The sequence below is a fragment of the Rhipicephalus microplus genome, unplaced genomic scaffold (genome assembly GCF_043290135.1).
Source record: "Rhipicephalus microplus isolate Deutch F79 unplaced genomic scaffold, USDA_Rmic scaffold_13, whole genome shotgun sequence".
Lineage (NCBI taxonomy): Eukaryota > Metazoa > Arthropoda > Arachnida > Ixodida > Ixodidae > Rhipicephalus > Rhipicephalus microplus.
This window is the reverse complement of record NW_027464586.1, coordinates 21,619,120-21,646,013: the sequence shown is the minus strand read 5'-3', so window position 1 is coordinate 21,646,013 and position 26,894 is coordinate 21,619,120. Positions and strand designations below refer to the sequence as shown.

General features: G+C 48.0%; 1 protein-coding gene across 1 annotated transcript in view; it reads right to left on the bottom strand.

The window, feature by feature from the left end:
- Positions 1-898: 898 nt before the first annotated feature.
- Positions 899-26,894, bottom strand: part of LOC142784029 (uncharacterized) — a 33,013-nt gene continuing 7,017 nt past the window's right edge. The window contains exon 2 of the mRNA XM_075882651.1: positions 899-25,209. Coding sequence (XP_075738766.1) covers positions 22,596-23,378 — 783 coding nt within the window. The 5' untranslated portion in view covers positions 23,379-25,209 and the 3' untranslated portion in view covers positions 899-22,595. The remainder of the gene's footprint in view (positions 25,210-26,894) is intronic.

The following is a 26,894-nucleotide window of genomic DNA, read 5'->3' as shown; positions in this document are numbered from 1 at the left end:
ATCGTTTCGATCTGTCCATCTATCTAGCTACCTGCGTCTGGGTGCTCTGGTGGTCACCTCCTTTACTAGTACGTACCAAAACTGGCATATAAGAGTATGAGTGTAAGACAAACATGACTGATGCGTCATGGCTTGAATGACATGAAATACCTGTCGAGTAAAGCATGAAACCTTTTCCCATACACATCTGGTGCATACCCATTACCCATGAAACTTGGGCGTGTCCCGCAGGTTAGAAGCCCACAGTAAGGCTTTATTCTCAAGTATCGCTAAAACAGACATGGCAAATCTTACCATGATAACTTTAAAAAGCTTACGTCAAAAAAAGATTCTGCTGGCTGTTTCAGTGACAATGCCGGAGAGTAAAATATTTCTAAACCATACAAAACAAAAATCACAGTTGAAGCCAAATGTGAACCCAGGCATTTTGTGAAGTAGCCCATTTTTCTACCCCAGAGCTACACGACTGCTTAAAGTTGCGTACACTACGGTGGATCAGGCGCTAAAGTGCTCGCCTGCCGACCCGAAGCTCGGGAGTTTGATTCCGGCTACGGCAGTTACATCTCTACAACTTTTTACAATGCAACAAGCGAGTACGCCTACGAAGAGGTAATATTATTGACATAGTGTTAGCCACAACGAGCTGGTTCAGGCAGAAACCCGGCAAGCACGAACCACACGAACATTGTCTTATTTTACACTGGCACATAACTGGCACCGCTTTGCTCCGGCAATGTCACAAGTCCCGTTAATTAGGGAGGCGATCGCCGGGCTAATTCCAAGGGCCGAAGATCGGCCCCCCGAACCGCTCCACGAAAGCGTGGAAAATTTAGAAGTGGTCCTTTTTGGCGCGCCAGCGGGCGCCGGCTGTGGCCCAAAAACAAGTCAGAGCCGAGAGTTGATAAACAAACAAAATTATATTCTCAATAATGGCAGATCGAAAACAATATACAAGTATGCACACTCCGCAATAGTTGAGTACAATATGTCACCAATCAAACAACGTACTACACAGTACAATCAGCCACACTCAAAACAGCGGACACAAACAACAATACAGACTACAATGCAGTCGCATGCATTGGACAACCAAGACACTTAAAGACTAAAGAGATAGAAAACCTATTCAGTCCGAAGTCCTTGGAACAAAAGTCTGAATGATACTCTTCCGAGAATCACTCACTCAAAGTCCAGCGTTGTTGTCGTTCCGCTGCCCCCTGAAGTTCTCTTCCAGGAAACCTCGCGTCTTCAAATGGCCACTCTCCAAGCTTCAAACTTCTTCGCCGGAAACACGTCGGCTTCACACACGCAGCTGTTGCCACGCGTCTTCGCTCGATAGTGGTAAACACACGCTCTGGTCTGTAGCTCGAGCCTTCACCCCTCAGGTGGAAATCCTCTTCTTCTCCTGCTTTGTCGCTACGGACAAAACCTTCGCCGACTACACGGCGGAATCCCTACGCGCCCTGGCGCTAACTTCCGTCTTCTCCTGCTCTCTCGTCTCGGCCGCTCGATTAAATACCTTCCGCGCGAGATTCCAGAAGGTTCTCGTCATTTCGTCGGCGCGATACGCAGCGAAGGCTGGGGAGAGGGCGAGACGGTTCGAATACCCTCCGCGTCGGATGACTCGACTCGGCATGACCACGCCTATTTCCTTCTAGAAATTTCCAGTGCTTGCTCGGCCGCCCTCGCCCCCGGCGAGTTTACAAAGGCGAGCGGATAGAGCCACCCAGAATGCACCGCGGCCCAGCACTCTTGGAGGCTATGCATTTCCGCCGGCCTAACTGTGTCATCGCACTGTCGCTCCCCGCACTTTCATATAGTATTGATGATGATGATTAAAGGCCTCCCCTTTGAATCGGGGTGACGGCATGCACCATCTAGCCTACCTTAATAGTTCGAGTTTAAATTTTGTCCCTCAACTCGGATGTCTTTTTAATTTTGCCCAGCCTCTACTTTTGGCTGGGATGTTATTTTATCGACTTCTCTGCTTTTCCTCCACCAATACTCCAGCTGCTGCTTAGTAATACCTACTGCTGACCAGTTAATGCTTCCATCAACCGCGAAGCCCAGCGCCTCAGGAAGTGTCACCTTCCCCCCATTTCTATCCGGCTGAATCTTTTGGCATTCCATGACTATGTGGTCGATTGTTTCTTTATTTATGCCACATCCAACACATGTCTCATCCTGTGACGAATATTTGCTCCTGTAAGTTAGAGTTCTCAAGCAGCCAGCCCGCGCCTCAAAGAGCAACGCACTACCTTTATTGTTGTCATAAAAGTTCTCTTTCCGGATCTCTTGTTTGCTTGCCTTGTAGATTCCCAGCGATCCCTTCTTTTCCATCCTCTCTTTCCACATGAGCGTCTCTGTTTCCCCCACTTGCTTTTTAACTGGCCCCCTTTGCTTATTTGCCGTGGTTAAGTTATATTTAGTCGCCAGCTTTCGCGTCCTCTTCCGCCATTGGGTGTCCACACTTTCCAGGTATAGGTATCTGTGCACTCTGGCTGCCCAGTTCTTCTCATTTAAATGTCTAAGTCGCTCCTCAAACAGTATTTTACTTTGTGCTTCCCTCGCCTCAAATGAGGCCCAACCCATATCGCCTTGTACAGCCTCGTTTGTAGTCTTACTGTGAGCTCCCAGAGCTAACCTGCCGACTGCCTTTTGGTTAACCTCCAGCCCGGACAGGATATCTGACTTTAAGCATAATACGGCATTAGAGAACGTGAGCGCCGGCACCATTACCCCTTTCCAGATGCCTCGTACTACCTCGTACTTATTGTGTCCCCAAAGTGCTCTATGTTTCATTACTGCTGCATTTCGTCTCCCTTTCAGTTTGAGGTGTTCTTCATGAGCATTCAAGTAGCCTTTTCCTTCATTAAGCCATATGCCCAAGTATTTGTACTTATTTACTAATGGTATGTCTTCCTGTTGTATCCTTATTGGTGCTACATGAGCTTTCTCGTTGAACACCATGACTCCAGATTTCTGTGGGTTAAAATGTAGGCCTAGGTACGTTGCCTCATCACCACAAATGTCAGCCAGTTTTTGAAGTTCTTCTGCATTATCCGCCAGCAGCACTATATCGTCTGCGTACATCAATCCCGGAATCCGTTGCTCCACTAACACTCCATTGCTTCGGTGTGACAAATCAAAGCCCAATCCACTCTCCTCTAGTCGTCTTTCCATTCCTCTAATGTACAGTGTGAACATCAATGGCGAAAGAGGGCACCCCTGTTTTAAACCTCTTCGAATGTACACGGGCTCTGTGTATGTACGCCCTTCCCATGTAATGTGTGCCTTGTTATCCTCATATATTGCCCTTAGCAGCCCTACAAATTCCGACCCAATCCCCGCCTCTTCCAGTATATGCCACAGCAATCTCCTGTCCACGTTGTCATAGGCACCCTTTATGTCCAGAAACAGTAGCCATGTTGGTCTGCCCTGTGCTGCCGAAATTTCGATGGTCTGGGTTATGACGAAAAGATTGTCTTCCAAGCGTCGACCCGGCCTAAATCCATTTTGCAGTTCCCCTAAAATACCGTTACTTTCAACCCACTGCAACAACTCGGCTTTGATGGCTTGTATAGCTAATCTATAGGGCACTGACGTGACTGTAATCGGCCTGTAAGAGCTCGCCTTGTCCCTTTCTCCCTTGCCTTTGTAGATCAAACTCATTCTACTTTCGCGCCAGTGTGCAGGAATCCTCTTGGATTTTATAGCGCGCTCGATGGCTCCATACAAGTGCGCCTGTCCCGCTGGTCCCAAATGGTTGATAATCTCTATCGGGATTCCATCCGGTCCTGTTGCCGTACTTTTGGGAACACTGTGTTCTGCCTTTTTCCAGTCCAAAAATTCGATATTAAATTTTTCATCTGCCACTCTTTTATTTGCCACCTGTGTCCAGTTAGCCGCCCTCTCGCGTGCTTGGCCGAAAGTATTTCCTATGACTCCATGTAGGTATTCTAATGCGCTGTCCCCCAGGAGAACGTTACCGTCCCCGTCCTGTATCTGAGTCTGCATCTTTTTTTTTTTTTATTGATATGATATATAAGGAGATGTTGGCGCACCATTATGGCGCCGGCTACTCCTGAGCCGTTAATTGAAACTTGAACACGTATCTTGAAGCAAAAACATACAAAGCAGTGCATGGAAAATAGAAAACTCAGGCACAGATATGTAAGGACACATTTATACGTACATATCACAATGGTAAGTAAATGTTTGAAAGTCATTGTAAGAAGTCTCTGGAAACAACAAAACACAAACAACAAACACAAAACACAACAACAAAGCACACGTCTGGTCCCTATAAAGATGCATTCGCTCGTATGTACACAATAGTCGACACGTCATTCATTTCACAACACACACGTGATGGGTGTCACATGATACTGTATATAATAAGTACATGTGTTACAAATGAAAGCTTGTTCTTTGTTACTACTTGTCAGCAATCCCGCTGTCTTGTAAAAAACGTGTTAATGCTCTTAAAGCGTGGGACTGTAAAACTCCAGTTGGCCACGGGCCCAGAAGTTTTTTCATGCTAAATGGTCTGTGGTCCAATGCGAACAGTTCGCTTTTAAGACGGCGTCTTGGCGTGTCATAATGTGGACAGTCTATGAGAAGGTGACATACGTCTTCATCTATAAATCCACAATCGCATTCGGGAGTTTCAGCTCTGCCGATTCTGTGCAAAAAATGTTTTGTGTATGCGGTGCCTAGCCTCAATCGGTGAATTAGAGTTTCCATCCTTCTATCTAATGCCAGCGTAATTTTGAATTCAATAAATGAATCGATGTGATATAAATCGCAGCTCTTTGTACTTTGGTCAAACCAAGCAGTTTTGCTCATTCTGAAAGTTGTATTCTTTATAATACTACGCAATTCATTTTTCGAAATCGATAAAGAAACAGTAACGTCTTTACGATGTGCTTGTCGTGCTGCTTCATCGGCAGCTGTGTTTCCAGGAATGTTGCAGTGGCCAGGTATCCACTGGAATTCGATCTCATGTTGCGCCTTCTTTGCTTTAGTGAGCTCCTTCAGCGTTTCGTATGTCATACTATCACTTATTACTGTCCTGTTTGTACTGGAGAGTGATCTTAATGCGGCCTGTGAGTCGCTGAAAAGTACCCATTTTCTAGCCTCTGCTACCGAGTTTATAAACTTTAGAGCATACAGAATAGCGAAGAGCTCAGATGTTGTAGATGACGTCGTGCGGCATAATTTAAACGATTCCTGAATATTGAGCTGTGGTATGATAAATGCCGATGTTGAAGACGTTGTAGTACTTGAGCCATCTGTGTAAATATGTATGTACCCTGGATACCGCATGTGTATCTGATAAAGCGCTAGTTGTTGAGCAGCTTGGATGAACATGTCTCTCTTTCTAATAATGCCATCCACTGAGAATTCAATGCTTGGTATAACAAGCACCCATGGAGGATAGTCCATTTCAGAGTTCCAAAATTCATGGCTGGGTAATATATGTACATTACTCTGGACTTCGTTATGAGCATTGCTTTTGTCTCTTAGTAAAATCTCCAGCGCCAATGGGTGGTCCCTGTGTTGCGTCTGTAAGCGAAAAAAATGGCGGCATGTTTCAATTGTTCTCATGACTGGAAAGGGTGGTTGTCGAGTCTCTGCTATGACAAGGCTGCTGGAAGTCGCTCGTGGAACACCTATGCAGACGCGCAGTCCCCTAGCTAACAGTCTTTGAAGTCGCTCCTCTGAAGTGCGGGAAAGGCCGTGTAACACTGCTGCAGAATATGCAACTTTTTGTCGTATTAAAGCATTGTGAACAGCGAGCATGAATGATACAGATCCGCCCCATGATGTGCCAGCAATTCTGCGGAGTATATTCACTAGTGTATTCACCTCGTTTTCGAGTTTCTTTATGTGAGGTGCCCATGATAGCTGCCTATCAAGTATTACTCCGAGAAATCGATGCTCTGTCACAATCATTAGTGGTCCTTCTTCTAAATTGAGATTGAAGTTCTTTAACTTCTTACGGGTGAAGGGCAATACAGCTGTCTTTGCGTGCGATAGAATCATTCCTTTTTCTTTTAAAAAGTTGTTGACAATATTTATTCCGTCTTGCAATGCAATCTGAATTAACCGTATGTCCGTGCCAGATGCCCAAATGCACACATCATCTGCATATAAGGAGTATTTCAACCTGGAAGGCAGTCTTTTAGCTAAATCAGCCATAACACAGTTGAAAAGAAAAGGGCTGAGTACGCTTCCTTGTGGCACTCCCTGTCTGACGTCGTGTTCTGCACTTTTTCCTTCGCTTGTCTGAATGAATATTTTACGACCTGATAAAAATTTGGATACCCACCGCAAAGACCTGCCGGACAGTCCGTGTTCCAACATACTCAGCAGAACATGAGTGTGACTGACTGTGTCAAATGCCCTTTTGATGTCCAAGAACACTGCGACCGTCAAACTACCACAGGTGCGTTCATGCTCCACATACGTTACTAGGTCCAGTATTGCATCCATTGTGCATCTCTGTTTCCTAAATCCTGTCAAGTAGTTGGAGAATACACCAGTTCTGTTGCACCACCATTGAAGTCGCGCATCAATCATTTTTTCCATTACTTTACATACACAGCTTGTCAGACTGATTGGACGGAAGGATTCAAGGTTCAAGGGTGTCTTAGCCGGTTTTAAGATCGGAATGATGCGAGCAGACTTCCAAGACTCGGGTACAATTTCTTGCGTCCATAGATTATTATAAATATCTAAGAGAATAGTTGTGCCTGTGGGCCCAAGGTTCTTTAGCATATTGTACGTAATGCCGTCCGGTCCAGAGGCCGATTTTTGATGACATGATGCTATAGCACAATGCAGCTCCCTTAATGTAAATACAGGGTCTAGCTGAGGATGCTGGGCCCAAAAGCAAGCATTAATTTTCTGGCTGGCTAATGCAACAGAATTATCAAATAAGGCACATTGTGATGCGGCGGGCCTACTGATAAGTTGACAAAATTCATCTGCTACCACAGCTTCCGGTTTGTCCAAAGCTACAGCAAGAGCACGAAATGGGAAGCTCTGTGATACAGGGCCACTAAGTGCTCGAATTACAAGCCAAATTCTTGGAACAGGTGTGTGGGGAGAGAGCGTGCCACAGAAATCACGCCAGCGTCGTTTACCTAAATTTTCTAGCCGTCTGCGCATTACACTGTGGATTTTCTGTGCATTTTTGTATGCTTCTAAACTTCCACTGCGTCGATATGCCCTTTCTGAACGTCGTCTGATGGCTCTTAGATGTTCATACTCTCCATCGACTGCAGCATAGTCTTTTGGAATCGGGACTTTCTTTGTACATTTATTCGCATTATCTTGCAGAAATTCAGTAAACCTTTCAACTGTCGTGAGTTCACTATTTTGGTTTGTTATGTGGTGCCGAAAAGCTTTACAGTTCGTCAATTTGCTGTAGCGTCTGGTGTCGTCTTTTCGCAAGTAGGGGTGACTTATTAGAATGGGAAAATGGTCACTTCCACGTGTTTCTACATCCGTCGTCCATACCACACCATTCACTACATCTTGGGAACACAAGGTTACATCGATGCAACTAGAGTAATTATGCCCTCGGAGAAAAGTTGGGGAGCCGTCATTTAAAATTGTCAAATTGCATTTGTCTGCGGCACACTCAACAATGTTCCCACGTGCATCACATCGATCACTACCTCAGATTATGTTGTGCGCATTAAAGTCTCCGCATATAAACGTATATGAATTAGAAATGTTGAAGATATTTGTTAGCTCTTCCACCGAAATGCGGCTTGAAGGTTGTAGGTAAAAATTGATCACTGTAAAGCACTGCTCACCAAAGGATACTTTGCAAGCGACGAATTCCGGGAAGTCCGAATCACTTGACTTAACTTGATGAGAAGGTAGGTCCTTTCTGACGCACAAATGTACTCTGCTAGGACCACTTCGACGAGATGACTTATATATCACGTAGTTGGAGAGGCGGAAATCATCATTCATTCCTGCCTCTTGGATGCAAAGTATTGGAAAGTTATACTGCAGAAGGAGTTTACGGAAGTCAGCACACTTCCTTCGAAGACCATTGGCATTCCACTGGTATATGGAGACATCTTTGTAGCGATTATTCATATGCTACTTGTCGCAGGTTCGACCCGGACTGTTGACACAGTAGTGCTTCCAGAGGCAGCAGGGCTTTTACTTCCGGTAAAGCAGCTTTTACTGGCAGGTTGTTTGCTTCCGGTAAAGCAGACAGGATTGCCTTAAGTGCTGCGAAAAGCATTGGCAGAATCAATTGCATGACTGATGCAGAGGCACGGTCTATATTGAATGGTTGATTTTCTGAGGCCTGTTGAGAATGACGTGGCGTTTTGGGGCGAACACCTGCACTGTCGGTTTTGCTACTTTCCGGCAGAGGTCCCGTGGGCGTTCGTAGCTTTGACGCGTAGGTTGGGTTACTTGAAGGTACTTCTCGTGAGTGGTCTCTCGAGTGTGCTCTTGGCGTCTCTCTTGGCGGTTCTCTTGGCGTGCTTGTCGGCTGTTGTTGCGGTGGCCGCTGAGGTGGATCACGTACAGGATGAACAATCTCAAGGTTTGGAGATGGTTCATTGGGGCGCGGTTTTCTTCCATGGATGAGCTCATGCTGACGCATTTTTGCAGCAGCTTTACTTTGCGGGCAGCCTGAATATGAGGCAGCGTGATTACCTGCACAGTTTGCACACTTAGGCTGAAGAACAGACTTGCACTCCTTATGATGGTGTTCTTCTGAGCAGATCTTACACCGGCGTGTGTTACGGCAACTTTTCGCCATGTGTCCGAATCGCTGGCAGTTATAGCACCGAAGTGCTGGACTAAGATATTCTTCCACTGGGTGACTGGTGAATCCTAAGTAGATTCTTCCTGGAATCGGGCGGTCATCTCGAAAAGTCAGGATCACTGAGTGAAGTGGACGCGTCGTTACTCCTCCATCTTCCTGGCGGTAGTATTTTATTTGCCGTCGCACCGATATAACCCCTGCATCTCTCAAGTACTCTAGGAATTGTTGGTCTGAATACTGCAGAGGAACATGTTTTACTTTCCCAACGTTCCGAGTGTATGACTCTGGGATGAAAGGCTTAACTTCCAGGCCACCTACATTTGAAAGCATCAGAAGTCGCTTAGCTGAACTTAAGGAAGCAACGCTGACACTAAAGCTTCCATCTCTGGTCGTTCTGAATGACTGCACTTTTTCTTTAGCAGCGGAAACTACTTCAGCTGACACTCGATTGGGGTTCACTTTCCAGAAGCTAGCACCTTCAGCTGTTGGACGAAAGACGACTGGGATACCCTCTGCTCGTTTCTTTTTATAAGTAACCAACGTAAATGGTTCATCTTCGCCCATGTCTTCTTCATCACTTAGGTGATAAGTTGACGTTTTATCGTCGAGAGGATTCTCTTCTAAGCGAGGCTTCTTGCTCTCAGCTTCATCGTCTTCCAATGCTGCTGTGCTCGCTTGAGCCATTTCGCGGTTGTGAATTTGCAAACGTGCCGGCTTTATGATGCTTGGACGCACCTGTAAGCCCCCAGGCTTTTTATTGTATCCTGCAGTATCACTCATGTGGTTTAACGCACTTGGACGAGCATAAGGCTCGTGGCGATGGCTACCAACCACCGTAGTGGTCGCGTACTAGCCAAATCTTTGATAACGGAACCTCGTACCTGTAGGGCGCCGAGCCCTCGAAGTCTTCACCCGGCGTCTTGTCGGCACACCGCGAAGAAAAAACGGTGCCACGTTTTTCGTGGTTCCTCGCGACGCTAGCTGCGTCACAGCGGTGTCTACGGCAAACGCTATGCAGGTGGCTCTTCTTCCGGCGCAGCGAACACGAAACGGACATAAAATGGTCAAATGCAAGTCCTCCCACCTGATTTTTCGTCAGGATGGTCGCGATGACTTGTGGCGTCGATTCGTAACGACAAATACGCTGGATATGGTGATTTCCGCCGCGAAACATCCAGAAAACACGGAGTCGACGCGATGAGCGACTGCTCCTGCTGGGCGCCTCACGCGTCTCCCGAGTCTGCATCTCTTCAGTCGTCGTTCCCAATGCTTTAAATGGTTCCAGAATTTTTGGGGGGCACTCTTATCCTTCTTACGTATGTCTGATACCTATTTCTCACTCGCAGCTTTAATCTTCGCTTGTACTAGTTTCTGCACCTCGAATTTCTTTTCTCGGTACCGGCTCCAACGTAACTGCACCTCATCATCCTGATATCCCATTTGCTTTGCTTTTCTGTGCAGTCTAGAGGCCCATCGTCGCTCTTCCTTGTCCCACCAGCTTCGTGGTTTCCGTTTACCCCTCCAGCGGTTTTTTTCCCTTACTTTGTTTATTTCCTTTAGTATACAGCTAACAACCTCGTCATATTCCCACACCTTTGTTGGCTGTGCTTCTAATTCTCTTTCGATGCTATTGACGATGTCTGCTATCTGCTTTTCGCTTACTTTCGCTTACCCAGCCTAGCGGGGGGTCGCGCTCGCGGAAAGAAGCCCTGCCAAGGCATATGGCCCTGCAATCGGATGCTCGCGAAGTAATCGTGTGCGGCTCGTCTGACCGAACGAGCTGCGCTGAGTTAGATACTCGTGAATAAAGCGTGTGCCCCCACCAAATAAAGGAGGCTATGCCCCACCTCTCACTGTCGCAAAGCCGCGTTATTCAGGACGCAATAAAGCCGAGTCGCCAACTACGCCTGTTGCCAAGTGCTCGGAAGGAAGCCCTGCGCCGAGTAGGATACTCGCGAAAGAAGCGTGTGCGCCCACCTTCCACTGAACGAACTCCCTACGCCGAGTTGGATACTCATGAAGAAAGCGTGTGCCCCACCTTTCACTGCCGAGTCGCAAAGCCGCGCCGTTCAGGATGCATTGAAGCCGAGTCGACCGACTACGCCTGATACACCTAGGCCTGCTGCGCAAAACGCCGCACCGGAGATTACTGAACTCCACTTGGTGAGTTTTTGTCGATTCTCAGCATGCTGTTATTGAAAGCGCGTTTCTGATACTGTCGTTTTAAATAAGGCTACGAACTGAGTTCGGGCAGCAAGGACAGAAATGTAGTAGTGATACATGCGTGCGATCGTAAAATCCTTGAAAGCCTGCGCGCTAAACTTTGTTGTGCGTCACTACCACAATGTCGAAGCTAAAAGTAAAGCATGCAGCCTCAAGACATTGTCTTTAGTCGAACTAATTTGATACAAGAGAATTAAACTTATCGGAGAGCTCCTCGCGGATGGTTTTTTTTTTTTCATGGCTTCACTGCAATACGGCCCCGTGTTCAGGTGAAGGCAAGTTAGACTCGCAGTTATCCTCGCCCGTTTGTGGTTGTCGCTTTTTTTTTTTCGCCCCCCTGTGTTATGTGATCTGAAAATAATCTGCCACCCTTCTCTATGAAACTGTCGAGTGCACTCCATGCGGCTCTACTCTGCATGATGTCTCCTTTGAGAGGCTTCCTCAATAAAAGAATGTATTAGGGCAAAGCTTACTAAAATTGCAGCTGCCAACTGCTGTAACCACTATACCCATGCAAAAATAAATATGCAATACATGAGATAATAATTTATTAACATGAAAACTGTCCCATGAGAGAACACTGAAGGTATTTACAGGAGAATGGCACAACAAAGATAACACTTTATGCGTCAAGCATAGACATACGTGAATGTACACATTGGTGAGTTCATGTATGAACAGTCATGGTAGTAACCTTGAAAAGCAAAATGAACTCTGCTTGCAGTGCAAGCTGAAAGAAAAATGAGAAGGGAGACAGGAAAGAGCGTACTCTTTCCTGTCCCCCTTCTCGTTTTTCCATCAGCTTGCACTGCAAGCAGAGTTTTCAAGTATGAAACTAACTAGTCTGCAAATAAGTATTGATTCAAAAAGCACAAAGTCTTTGTTAGAATTTCAGTGGAAGCGGCATAGCAGGCGCGTATATTAAATGGACACTATCGACACGATGCTGTCATGCCAATGTGTGTAAAGTACACAGATGAAGCATGGTGCATACACAGGCAATATCAATTTGACTTTCTGTTGACCAGAAAGCACTATACTGCACTTAGGCTCAGCCATCTTGACACTAGAGTAGGGCTCTGTTGTTTTGAGCTAAAATTGAAAATGCAAGTGGCACATCGGTACTAAAAATGTGGGCTCGGTAGTTGGCCATCATATAATGATGCACTGGATGATGTGGTGCTCACAGAAGGGCATACTATTGCTGACAGCACAGGTAGTTTGCCGGGTTAACACATAAGTGTGCATTGCAGGGAACTTGGTGGTGACAAGTGGTGTTCTGGTACCGTTTTATACATTGAGTGATGTGGGCCGACAGCACTGAGGACCAACCCACCACATCTAGTGGTGACCTGCAGGTTACGGCATTGAAATCCCGGCCGCGGTGGCAGTCTCGATGCAGTACATTGGAATGAAAGAAAAAGGATGAGTGCACTATACAATGGGACGGCATGTCATAACGCAAAATAGCTCAATCGGCCGCTATCAAGCAAGGTATCAAATAAGAATAAACAGCAAACAACAAAATGGAGAAGATGAATTAAAAGAAACCATGCTAAGTTGTCAATACACTGTAATGTTGCTAATTAGACGAGTCGGAGCAAGAAAAGTACGGTTAAAGTCTAGAAACGCGCGCGACTATGCTTTCTGGAAGCTAATAGCAGTTTCTTGAGGTGCCTTCTGGGAGAACCTCATAGGGTACTTCAGTATTTTGCTGTAAAACCTTGTAAGGCCCGAAATAGAATCATAGCACAGAAACCTTCTCCGAAAGTATGTCTGTGCCCCAACGGGTGTTTCATAAATGATATTGTTACTGGTAGATGACTGAAAACAGGTATATTTACAATATATAGTCACAGTAATGCGGGTAAAAACAACTGCGATAGCGAGAGCAGGCACCACCTAGTACTTCACTTTTTCGTCCTCTCTATGTGAGCGGCACATAACGTTACCCTCCGGCGGTGAAGGAACCGACTCGGTGCAGTCAGAGAAAGACGGTATAAAAGTGGTTATTATACATGTGCGTTGCGGCAGCCCGGTGTATGACATGGCTTCAGACGTACAACGTAAACGATGTTGGTACGGGGTTGAGTCGACGAGGACAAAGACAATTCAATTTCTTATGTCACGACGGTCACTTGGCGGTGCATAGGGTACGGTTCGGAGGGCGGGAACAGTAGCTTTGTAAAAAGCCCAATACAGCGTGCTGGAGACCACAGCACAGAAATCCTGGAGGAAAGTGAGTATTTATATGACTGCTCTCGTAAGGAAATCGTTGGCCCGCTTGCGAGTCGGTTAGCCGAACGCACACAAGTTGACGTGTATGGTCGGCATGGGCTATAGCTTATTGAGCGTATTCAGTGGGTGGGCATGTTGAAGGAGGCATCATTGGTGTCCATAGGCAACATTGGATTTCAGTCAAATAAAATAAAGGCGAACAGCCAGCTGCCTCGTGTTACGACGTATATGTTGCACAAGACTAAGACATCTTGTATGTAAACCATGTACGGCTCCGCTGAGGTTCGGGCACGGCACGAGAGTTCTTTATGTTGGCGTGCAACGGGCTTTCCGAAAAGGTTTTTTTATTTTTTGAAGCACATTGGATGAAGCACGAGCCAAAAAAAAAACGAGCGAACCTCTTTGGAAGAAAGTGTAATAGGGAAGTTGATGACGGCGCGTATTTTTGCTGGATCAGCTCGTTTACTTGCAGCGTCAACTAGATGGCCAAGCACGGCGATCTCCAGGCGCAAAAAGCAGCATTTTGAAGAGTTGAGTTGAAGATCAGCAATGTGAAAGACTTGCAATATGGCCGACAAGTTTCGCAGGTGACTAATGAATGTAAGGGGAGAAAACTACGATATTGTCCAGGCAGCAGAGAGGCATGTGGACCACTTGAAACCCCTCAGTAGAGAGTCCATCACACGCTCAAAATGTTGCTGGCGCATTACACAACCCAAAGGGCATGACTTAGCTCCCAATCATTTTCATCGACAGCTATTTGTCAATAGCCCAAACGAAGGTCGATGGAAGAAAAGTACTGTGCACCAAAAGGGAATCAATAGCGTCGTCTATTTGCAGCAATAGGCAGAAGTATTTTTTGATTTTGTTGAAGTGCCGGTGAAATGCCGGTAGTCGACGCAGAACTGCCTGGTGTTGTCTTTGTTTTTTACAAATACTACGGGCGACGCTCAAGGGCTCGAAAATGGCTCCATGATGTCCTTAGAGAGTATTTCATCAACTTCCGTTTGAATGACGCTGCGATCGGTCGCCGAGACATGCTAAGGGTGTCGATGAATGGGTGCTATGTCCGCGTTGTCAATTCGATGCCTCACTAGATATGTTTGTCCAAGTTTGGGTGAGGCGAAATCAAAAGTCGCGGTATGACTCCTAGGAAAGGCGTAGGTCCTGGCTTTTAGAAGGGTCAGGGTTCGGGGCAATCATGTTTTCGAATGTGTCATCAGGTGTCGGACCAGCAGCAGGGCTGCCTGGAGGCGACTGTGGGGCATCAATGGCCAGAGCAACAGGGTTGTTTGCGTCTAAAGGTGATATTGTGCCCAGCGAGATACCATCAGGAAGCAGTTGTGCGCAGCGTCCAAAGTTCAGGACAGGTGTGCAAAAGTTGTTCGCAGAAACAGTCACAAAATAGTGAGGCAAAACTAATCTTCGCGTCAGTAGAACGTCCAAGGAGCAACGTCCAGAACAGCAAAGAGAACTGAGGTGTTGTGGTCATCGAAGCTCACATGCGCAAAGCACATTCAAAGGACGGTAGGTGTACGGATATTGGCTTCGCGAACAACAGGTGATGAGGCGCCTGTAACGACTATAGGAAGACAACGAGAAAGGTGAGCACTCATCAATGATTATGGGCCCTTGTGTGGATGAGCACTGAAACAGGCATGCCCTCTACATCTACATCCATAAGCTTTTGTCGAGATGCCAGAGTTAACAGAGGATTTCGAGTCGATCAGTCAAGGCAGCATCACCTTCCGGGAGCTGCACTGGTCTGTTTTCCCGAGGAAGGACGGTGAGGGGGAGCGACGGGACATAAGCAACTGAGAAAGTCGTTGGGTCTGGGGAGACGGCGACGGCTCATAATGTGGGGTCGATGTTCGGGCATTAGTGTTCAGTGCATTGCCGTGCAAAGGGGAGGATGAAGTGTGGTCTGGACGGTATGGTGCACGAGGAGACGATGGCCGACGATAGCGACAATAGAGGGAAATGTGACCGGCGCCATTGCAGTTGAAGCATATCGATCCGTCTTCTCGTGTGCGCCACTGGTTCGAATCATGGTACCCGGAATAAGTCAGTGGTGGCTGGTAGTGTGGAGCAGGGCTGACGTAGTATGACTTTGGGCACATACAAGCTGCATGCCTGCATTCGCCAGTTCTTCGCGCACGGCGGCCTGAATTAATGACACTGTCGGGCGGGCCTCCTCGTGAGAATTAGCCTGGGGAGCAGATGGAGTTGCTGCCTCGATATTACGCCGCACGAGACGCAGGAAGTTTTTGGTACAGGGCGGCGGCTGGATCTAGACGTCTTTGCACGACGACGTGGCAGCAGTGGTAGGGAGCTGAACAAATTGCTGCGTAACATGTCGGCTTTTTGCTTCTTTGAAACTTCAGCACTCCCTGATAATGTCGTAAATGGTGGAGCAGTCTTTGTACACGAGCAAGTGAAGGGCGTCGTGAGCGATGCCTTCATTAATGTGGGTGACTGTTGGCTTCGGCCATTTGGCTATCAACTTGCCGGCACAAGGCTAAGACATCTTGTATGTAAACCATGTGCAGCTCCTTTGAGGTTCGGGCACGGCACGAGAGTTCTTTCTCTTGGCATGCAATGGGCTTTCCAAAAAGTTGTTTCATTTTTTTGTTTGTTTACATACGTCTTTTTTTTTTGTTACGTACGTTTAAATTCTCCTCGTGTGTGTCGAACCACACGCTGGCCCTACCCCTGAGGTAGTACCTGACGTTTGCAAGCATCAAAGTCGAATCCCAGCGATTGGTCTTGCTGCTGCTGCTGCACTCTTAGTTGGCCAGCCACTTCACCTGACTGTTATCAGTCCCGCAGAAGGGGCCTAGGCCTCGGAGGTGGGTCACGACAATGTGACTGGGTGCATTCGGCATAGCGGGGGCTGGATCAATAGAATTGTCTGCGGGCATGATGGACTGTCCAAGAATACGCCTGCTGCGAAGTTCCGTTGTGTGCTCCTGATGTGCCCAGCACCTCCATCAAAGATGTTATGAAGAGATGACAGAAAACGAGTGTATTTACAATATTCACAGTGTGAAGAAGAAAGAGCGTTGTTGGCAAGCAACATCGCCACCGCTTGGGTACTGGGTGCTGGGCTTCGCTCGCTCGGCTCGTGCTGATCATCGCCGGCATCTGCTTGACCGTTGCTCTTGCACGATCGTGTTTCTTCGTAGGACCACCGTCGCAACAGTCGTCAATAAACCCTTTTTCAATTGGTGGAAGGTGCTGACATTCCCCGTCGCCTGAACCTGGAGCTGCGCAACCGAACGCTACCTCCCATCATGGCTACCAACAACGCGCAACCTGGCTCTTCCACTCCATCCCCCAGCAACCCCGGCGTTCTTCGTTTGCGAGAGCCCAAGGTCTTTAGCGGAGCTGATGAGACCGACGTGGAAGACTGGTTCGCTAACTATGAACTGGTGAGCGCAAACAACAAGTGGGATGACGCGGACAAATTGACTTACGTCATCTTTTACCTCACTGACGTGGCCGAAATGTGGTATAACAACCACAAAAACGACATCACGACGTGGTCTATCTTCAAAACCTTGTTTGCTGACGTTTTTGGCCGACCCGCAGTCCGCAAGTCCAGAGCAGAACAATGCTTGCGGACTCGCGCACAAAAGCCAACGGAATCTTTCACCAGCTACATCGAAGACATTATTGGTCTTTGCAACCGTGTGAACACCACCATGCCCGAGTCGGAGAAGATTCAACACATCCTCAAAGGGGTAAATGACGGTGCATATCAGCTGCTCCTGGCCCGTAATCCTGCCACCGTTGCGGAACTTGTCACTTTGTGTCAAAGTTTCGACGAGTTGAACAAGCAGCGCGCCCTGACTCGGCCATTTTCCTCACACGCCGACTCGCTCTCCAGTCTCACTTCTGTTCCCGACCACTCACCAACCCTGCAAGAGATTAAAGACTTTGTGCGTGAAGAAGTAGCTCGGCAACTGTCGTTGATTCCCTTCACGCAGCAGCCGCCGTCCTCTCGTCTGCCCTCACCACTCCGCGACGTTATTGCCGAAGAGGTAGCTCAGGCTGTTCCCGTCGCTGCCCACCAGCAGCCTGTGGCCATGCCTGTTGCCCATGCGCCGGCTATGCAGCCCGTGGCCGCGCCTCTCACGTATGCCCAGGTGGTACGTAGCAGACCCCGCCAGCAGCATTTGCCACCCATGTCTTCAGTCGCTCCCCACTCCGCCCTATTTTCGACACCTTGGGCCGCACCACGAGTCAGCAATTCCTGGCGCACTCCTGACAATCGACCGATCTGCTACGCCTGCGGTACTCCAGGACACGTGGCACGATATTGTCGCCGTCGCTTCCAACCACTCCACGACGCTACTCGGCCGTTACCGTATGACCCACAGCCCATGCACATACCTGCTCCCTATCCCTCACCGCAGTACGGATACACTAACTTTCCTGAGTCTCGGTCACACCAGCCTCAAAGTCACTCTCCCCGCTCCCCATCTCCTCGCAGGCGATCACTGTCCCCAATGCGTCCTAGACCCGCTTCCTCCAACCGGGAAAACTGAACGCCGCAGTTCCAGAGGCAAGAACTGCGCCGTCGTCGAAATGCTCAAGTCCTCGCACTTCACCAGCTAACGTCGTCGCCATATCTGTCGATGGTGTTTCTGCCTTTGCCCTCGTCGACACAGGTGCTGCCGTTTCTGTTATAGCCGCCCAGCTCTGCCGCTCCCTACGCAAAGTGACCACGCCGCTCTCTGGACTATCGCTTCGTACAGCTAGCGCACAACAAGTTCGACCTCTTGGCACCTGTACGGCCCGCATATTCATCCAAGGCTCTATGTACGTTGTTGAGTTCATCGTCCTTTCGGTGTGCTCGCATGACGTTATCCTCGGGTGGGACTTTCTGTCAAATCATCATGCCATCATCGACTGCGCACGCGCTGAAGTTCAATTTTCGCACCTGTGTGACGAACCTTTGCACGAAACCCTTGAGCGGTCGCCAAAACTTGTCATGCGTGAGGACACTGAAATTCCGCCAGCCTCCCTTGCCGTTGTCCCGGTTTGCTGCGATGACTATAACGATGCTACAGTAATGTTTACACCTTCCGACATTTTCATGAGCCGCAGAGCTGTTTCCTTGCCTTTCGCTACACTCGACGTCACTGCGGGCCGAAGCAATATTTTCGTTCACAACCCCCTTTCTGCACCGCTTACGCTACTTGCCGGCGAATGTCTCGGTCGAGTGGAGTACCTCGATTCCTCTTTATTCCTTAGCATGCCAGACGAATCGTGCAGTAGCGCCTCGACCGAACTTCATGCCCTTTCCCCACTGGAGTGCTCATCGAGTGACACCTTCTCGAGTTCCATCGCCGACACCTTAAGTGCCCATGAACGCGCCGAGCTTCTTAATCTCCTCCAGCACTTCGCGAATTCATTCGACGTTTCTCAGCCGCAATTGGGTCGGACTTCCGCAGTGCACCACTACATTGACACCGGTTCGCACCAGCCATTGCGTCAAAGACCGTACCGTGTCTCTGCTGCAGAACGTCACGTCATCAACGACCAGGTCAAAGAGATGCTACGCCGTCGCGTTATTCGACCATCGCACAGTCCTTGGGCATCTCCTGTCGTTCTAGTTCGAAAAAAAGATGGATCGATTCGATTTTGCGTCGACTACCGGCGATTAAACAAGGTGACGCGGAAAGACGTCTATCCATTACCGCGCATAGACGACGCCCTTGACAGCCTACAAGGAGCCGAATTCTTCTCCTCCTTAGACTTACGATCTGGATACTGGCAGGTTCCTATGGCAGAAGCTGATCGCCAGAAAACTGCGTTCATTACACCAGATGGCCTGTACGAATTTAACGTAATGCCATTTGGTCTTTGTAAAGCTCCTGCCACGTTTGAACGGCTCATGGACAACACACTGCGTGGACTGAAGTGGTCTGTGTGGCTATGCTACCTCGACGACATTGTCGTTTTCTCTCCCGATTTTCCTACGCATCTGCTTCGGCTCCAACTGGTTTTGACGTGTTTAACCAACGCTGGGCTCCAACTGAACCTTAAAAAGTGCCGCTTCGCCGCGCGAGAGCTGTCCATCTTGGGGCACATCGTCTCCAAGCATGGTGTTCGATCCGACCCTGCAAAACTGCGAGCAGTCGCTGAGTTCCCGAAACCTACTACACTGAAAGAATTACGCAGTTTTGTCGGACTATGTTCGTACTTCCGGCGCTTCGTGCGAAATTTTGCATCGATCATGTCACCACTGACCAACCTCCTACGCGGGGATGCAGACCTTTCATCCTGGTCTTCTGACTGTGACGTAGCGTTTGCCACGCTCCGTAGTCTGCTAACATCTCCTCCAATTCTTCGGCATTTCGACCCAACAGCTGCAACGGAAGTTCACACAGACGCTAGTGGGGTTGGTCTAGGCGCCGTCCTCGCCCAACGCAAGCCGGGCTACTCCGAATACGTCGTCGCTTATGCGAGTCGCACACTTACTAAAGCTGAAACCAATTACAGCGTCACTGAAAAATAGTGCTTGGCGCTAGTGTGGGCGCTTTGCAAGTTCCGCCCTTATTTGTACGGTCGCCCATTCGACCTGGTAACGGACCACCATGCACTTTGTTGGCTCGCCACATTGAAAGACCCTTCTGGCCGCCTAGCTCGGTGGGCACTGCAAATCCAGGAGTACGACATTCGTGTCATCTATCGCAGCGGACGCAAGCATTCTGACGCCGACGCCCTGTCGCGTTCGCCTTTACCTCCCGACTCGGCCTGCGGAACCACTGGTATCTCCATCGCATCTCTTGACCTCGACTCCTTTACCAGTGAACAACACAAGGACCCGTGGATCGCTTCTCTTTTTAACTGTCTTTCTGGATCGTCAACCACTGCGGTACCACGATCTCTCCGACGTCAAGCCGCTCATTTCGCCATTCGTGATCGGCTACTACACCGACGCAACTACGCCCCCGAAGGTCGTAAGTGGCTCTTGGTTGTCCCGAGCAGCTTGCGATCACAAATCTGCGCCTCCTTTCACGACGATCCCCAATGTGGTCATGCCGGAGTTTTCAAAACTTACGAACGCATTCGCCATCGCTTCTACTGGAGCGGAATGTATAATTTCGTTCGAAAATTCGTTATGGGCTGTCCTGACTGTCAACGTCGCAAATCACCGCCTTTCCACTCGTCCGGTGCGCTTCAACCGCTTCCGTGCCCTGCCAAACCTTTCAATCGGATCGGAATTGATCTCTATGGCCCTCTACCGACAACATCAGATGAAAATCGGTGGATTATAGTCGCTGTGGACCATTTAACACGCTACGCTGAGACCGCCGCCCTTCCAAGTGCCACTGCGTGGGACGTAGCATCCTTCATCCTTCATCGCTTCATATTACGACATGGTGCACCTAGAGAACTACTAAGCGATCGAGGTCGAGCCTTCCTATCAGAAGTCGTCACGTCTCTGCTTTCTGAATGCTATGTTGTTCATCGCAAGACCACGGCATACCACCCGCAGACTAACGGGCTTACGGAAAGATTTAACCGCACCCTTGGCGATATGCTTGCCATGTATGTGACATCCGATCATACTAACTGGGATCGCATTCTTCCATTCATTACGTTCGCATATAACACCGCGGCACAGTCTACCACTGGATTTTCACCTTTCTTTCTTCTTTATGGACGCGAACCATCCCACACCATCGATACTCTCCTTCCACACCGTCCTGACGCATCCGAATGCCCATCTGTGTCCGAAGCTGCCCGAAATGCGGAAGAGTGCCGTGAACTCGCACGCACCTTTACGTCTCGAGAACAACAGCGCCAGAAAGCAAACAACGTCGACTCTTCCCAAAGCCCCAGCTATTCCCCGGGATCACTTGTATGGCTGGCTGTTCCTTACCAAACCCCCGGCATTTCCTCAAAACTCGTTCCAAAGTACGAGGGCCCATACCGCGTTTTGGAGCAAACCTCGCCGGTGAATTTTCTCATCGAGCCACTTTCCCCATCTGACGACATGCGCCGGCGTGGACGTGACATCGTCCACGTCGCCCGCCTTAAGCCATATTATAGCCCTCTGCCTCCAGACTCTTAGGTCGCCAGGATGGCTCTTTTTCGGCGGGGGCAAATTGTGAAGAAGAAAGAGCGTCGTTGGCAAGCAACATCGCCACCGCTTGGGTACTGGGTGCTGGGCTTCGCTCGCTCGGCTCGTGCTGATCATCGCCGGCATCTGCTTGACCGTTGCTCTTGCACGATCGTGTTTCTTCGTAGGACCACCGTCGCAACAGTCGTCAATAAACCCTTTTTCAACAGTAACAGTACTGCGGGTAAAAACAACCACGATGGCCAGTACAGGCACCAGCTAGTCTTCTCACTTCTTCGTTTTCTAGGTAAGTGGCACATAACAATACTGTCAGTGTCGTGGTTTTTGGACATTAGCCCCCCCGTCCCTCAAAAAAACGCAATTGAAGACCTCATAACTCCTGACGGTAAGGGGAAACAAAAGTCACTCATGGTGGAATAGCACAATGTTACTGCAGAACATTGATGAGTATCTGATTGAGACTTGTAAGGGCCACACCTGGTGGATCCAAGGGACTAGTGGGATTAGTGAGCACCATTCTTTAACATCAGCTTTGACAAGGCTGTATGCATGATACTGAGGTAGTAGTGCAGAGCCAAATGCTTCTGCCTGTGGCTAAGGTGACCAATTGTAAGGTTATGATATTACAGCTAATGCGAGGAGTCGTTCTCGCTTTGGTTCAATCAAAGATGAAGCATCAAGTGCAGCAGTGGCGATGAGCTGCTCCTTCGCATAGATTTAGGTTCACTTTAAAGAATCCCACATGGCCTAATTTGATCCGAAGTCACCCACTGTGGGCCCCGTCGCGGTGGTCTACTGGCTAAAATACTTGGCTGCTGACCCGCAGGCCGTGGCATTGAATCCCGGCTGTGGTGACTACATTTCCGATGGAGGTGGAAATGGTGTAGGCCAGTGTGCCCAGATTTGGGAGCCCGTTAAAAAACCCCAGGTGGTCGAAATTTCCGGAGCCCTCCACTACGGCGTCTCTCATAATCATATGGTGGTTTTGGGACGTTAAACCCCACATATCATCAGTCGCCCACTGCGGTGTGCTTCACAATCATATCATCGTTTCGCCACATAAAACCCTAGAAATTATGTTTGAAACTAAGTTGGCTCTGTGTCTAGAACTGTCGTGCGCCCAGTTGGTGGGAGGCAGCTGCCATTCAGTGCAGCCTTGCACCAGGCACATTTTTCTCTATGCTGTGGCTCAAAGAATGGGGCCTCTTCTTTGCTCTCTTGGCAGCTGGCTCAACTGCTGGGCGCCCTGTAGGGAGGTGCGAGGTGTGTGGCCTCTTGCGTGCTGGTGCCTTGCATTGCTTGGAGTTCGTCTGGCTCCTCCTGCTGGGCACTGGTACCTGCCGTGGTTCTGGAACTACTGCTGGGCTCCTCCTCTTGGAAGGGTTCGAAAAATATCCTCGGGGGACACTTCTCGCCCAGGGCCAGCTGTCCCAGTTGGTACCGGTCGTCAGTACTCAGTGCCGGAGCATTCGGAAACAGTCCTCCGTACTTTTTCTGCACCGAAGCCTGGTGCTTACAAAATGCACCTTGTTTACCAAAGAGACACGTACATAGTTCTATGTCAGCATAGACCTCATAACTGGAGCTGGGGTGGGTCGCACTAGGCACAATGTACTGTCCCTGGCCTACCACTTGGATGGCCTCGGCTGCGTCTTTCGGCATTCTCGACAGCAGCCGCTTGTACAGCAGTTGATGGGCTGCAACACGGCTGTAGGCGTGGCGAAGGATACGGCTTTCAAAGTATTTCTCCCACACCAGAGCCACCGAGTCTATGAGTGCGACTGCATTAAATGCTTCGACTCTGTTCAGGATAATGTCTTTGAGCACGCGTATGGTTGCCTCCGCAAAATTGTTGGTGTTGTGGCCCCTTGTCAACACGTCCAAACGGTAGAGCTGCACCCACTCTTCTTGTCGGCGCAAGAATGTCAGAACTCTATACACGAAGGCATCGTGTTGTAGGGCCTTCACTTCAGCAGTGGCAGCTTCAAGTTTTTCTGCTGTGTCTGCATACATGACCTGCAGATAGCAGGAAATTTTTCAATGAGGTGCTCGTATTTGGATATTTTCGCTTTTTTTAAACTGCACCATAATACAGATTCATGCTTCACTGTCTGCATTGAAGTCACTTTGTGATCTGCACATGCTTGCCCCAGTTCAAAGGGCCAGTAAACAACCCCCAAGGACCAAAAATCAAAAATATGTGCACCTTTGCTCTGTGAACATGCTGCCTCCTCAAGGATTTTGCAAATACATTAAGGAATTCACAGGGGTTAGAGCATTGGTTTCAGCTAGTTTCAAAATTTCGTGCGGTTTGCCACCCTTCTCTTTCAAAGGGAGGAAAAAGCGTAGCCTGCCGTCGTGACTGGTTCAACCCAATCGATGAGCTGTGTGCTTCGTCAAGTCGCCGATCGGCGAATTTGTGTCACTGCTCATGAAAGGAGGATTGGTCAGGTGTAGGAAAGGAGCGCGGGAATTGTTTTTCGAAATGGAGGCTGTGCACGGTGCGCAGCGCTGTAATCTGTAAATTGATTGGCGCGGTCTGCTCTACGAATTGCCAAGCGGTGGTCCATAAAAGTTGATGCTGCTGACATTTTCTGTACGCTTGTGCGAATAGAAAATTTTAGGTTCGAAGTGAATTCGAAGCGAATAATGATTTTGGTCGAATAATATCTAATTGAATTGTAATAGTATATATATTGCATATTATAAACAAAAAGGGGCATATTTGTCATGGCCAAACAAACTTGCACAGATCTTTAAAAATTGAAACAGGGCCTATGCAAAGGCCATTTTTTTTTTTCCATCAAAGGAAGTGGCAACAACTTCGAATTGTAGCAGCATTCGACTTTTGGTGCAGTCCAAGTAATAGCCAGTAAAATATGCTGCGTTTCAATTTTTTTTTTACTTAGAGCATATAAATCTGTGTAACGAGCTTTTAAACTGAAAACAAAAAAAAAAAGCAGAATCGATGTCATTGTAATTCTTTATTAAAACCTTGAAGTGGGGCTTTGTTGCAGTGCGAATTTCTCTTGATTACGTGTTTTCACGGCTTAGCACCAATTCACTGCAGTGAAACCACTTTTACATGTGGTCTAATATGCTTGGGTAAGTGCTTTCATGGTTTAGCATCCCTCCACTGCCGTGAAACTACCTTTACAAAGTGTTACATGTGGACTAATATACACCTATTTTGTTCATTTTTAATAATTCAAAATTTTCAGCAATTTAACTTCGATTCAAATCAAATTTGATTACTGCATTATTCATTTGAATATTCAAAGCATTTGAATATTTGTACAAGCCTCATTTTATGGCATTTGAAATCATTTGAACCCACCAGACGTTTACTGGTGTGCTTTTTAAATGTGATTAAAATGGACACAAATACTGTCTGCGTTGTCATCTGCAGATTAGGGCATCTTGTGCGGCATACACTCCAAATTATATCACGAGGAAGTGAAGGTAATTCATGCACTGGCCTTGCAGGACAGCTGTGCTTTTTATACACTTATGCTGCTATGCCAGCACCATCATCTTGGAAACATGAAACGAATGCTAAAATAGCAGACCATTGTGAATTTGTTCACTAAGTGCAGATGCAACGAATGCACCTCGTATCTTAGAGCTAGAGTTACAACTAGATTGCAAAAAAACTTGCCAGTTGGAAGGCAGACATGAATCGTCTCCTCTGGTCTTTGTCGACAGAGTTGTGTGATGTCGTCAGGCAGCGCCACTCCGCTTGTGCCACATGAAAATGGCACAAAAGCTGCCTTGCTGACGGTTATGTCTGCTGCAGGGCGGCCTTCTCAGCACTCGAATTGTCACTCATGAGTACCTGTGGGGCCTGGCAGACAATGCGATAAAGTTGAAAGCTGTCCATAGTTATAAAGGCATAGAAAAGTCGTGGATGTTGTGAGAACAATTTTCGTGGGTGAATCTAAAAATATAAACAGGGTGTCTACCAATTACATTTTTCCAAATTCCCTGACTTTTCCAGGTTTTCCATGACCATTTCAAGCAAATTCCATGACCGGTACGTCTGCTTGGAAGAAACTGCGCACTGGAAAACAAACTCCTGAGCGGTAAAAAGAAATTATGAGGCGCTCATATAAAATGGAAACCATGCTGCTTTATTGCATTCCCTTGTCTGAAAGCATTTTTTACAATAAATAAAATATTCAAAGACACAATAATTGTCCCTCGACAAACAGAAAAGCTTGTTTACTTGCATCGGCAATGCCCTCACTGTTTCAAGGATTCAATCTCTTGCTGCAGCATGGAGACCTGAAGCTGTGCGTCTTCCATCAGTTTTTGCTTCTTTGATTCAAGCTCTTTCACAAGAGCCGCAGTCCTCTTCTTTTTCCTTTCAGCATCCAATACGTCCAACCGTTCCTTCTTTTTCCTCTCCAGGTCTTCCTTCCATTTGATGTTGGAACTTCGAACCATGTCTATCATCTTGTCTGTTACGTCAACTTCTGCAACACCACCTGCTGCAGACACCTCATCGTACACTAACCTTTGTGCTACAAGTGACTCCTCCTTCATATTTTCCACAAGACATTCCTTGTTCACTGAAAATCCCCGCTCCACGGAAGAATTTCCATGTGAAAGGCACAGCACAATCTTCACAAACAGCAGTAGCTCTTCATGAGAACTTGCACAGAGTTCCACCCACAGCTTCTCCAAGCGCTCTCTTGCACGATCAAATTTTCGCAAACGCACTTGTGCAGTGCTGTTCGAGCACACTTGTACATATGATCTACTTGCTCTCTCTCCTTGTAGGCCTGTAAGGCGCCCATGCTCTATAAGTACTTCAAGTGCAATGTTTAGCTGCTTCTGGCCAGCTTCCACGGAAGCGGCACAAACTGCTGAGTTTAAGCAACTGGCCCCCCTTGTCAGCTTGTATTTCAGAGGTGATCTTTCGATTATCTTTGCTGAACAGGCCTTAATAAATAAGATGCATTCTTTTTTGACACTTACCACCGCTGTGTGAGATGGTTTAGTGATCTTTCGCAACTCACTTTTGGCGGCAAGGCCTATGTCAAAGGCAGCTATACCAATGATGTTGTTTGGGTTCTCCAGATCAATTTTTATCAGTTTTGAAAATGTGCCTGCAGCATCCAGCTTTTCCTTTACCACGATTCGTCCCAGCAGTGACCGCAACAGGCCGTCCAGTGCTGTTGCAAGAAAAGGTAGCATCGGCTTTTCTGTCTGAAACTCAGCCAAAAATGGCTCCAATTCTTCTGAAACTGAAAGCATAAAGGCCAGCTTTACTGGCAGCATCTCGTCTTTCACAGCCGTCTCGACATGAGCATAGCTGCCACACGCTGGAAGTTTCTTTTCTTTCTTGACATGCTCAACATATTTGACCACATTTGGGAGGACTTGCAGTGCCCTAGCAAGAGCCTTGCCATTTTCCAGACAGCGCACTGAGCAAAACTTTAGCGGAAACAGTATGCTCCCTGTGAAATTGACATAGTCGGCTCGGCGTGCAGGGACGTTTTTGAACAAATTGTACAAGCTTCTAAG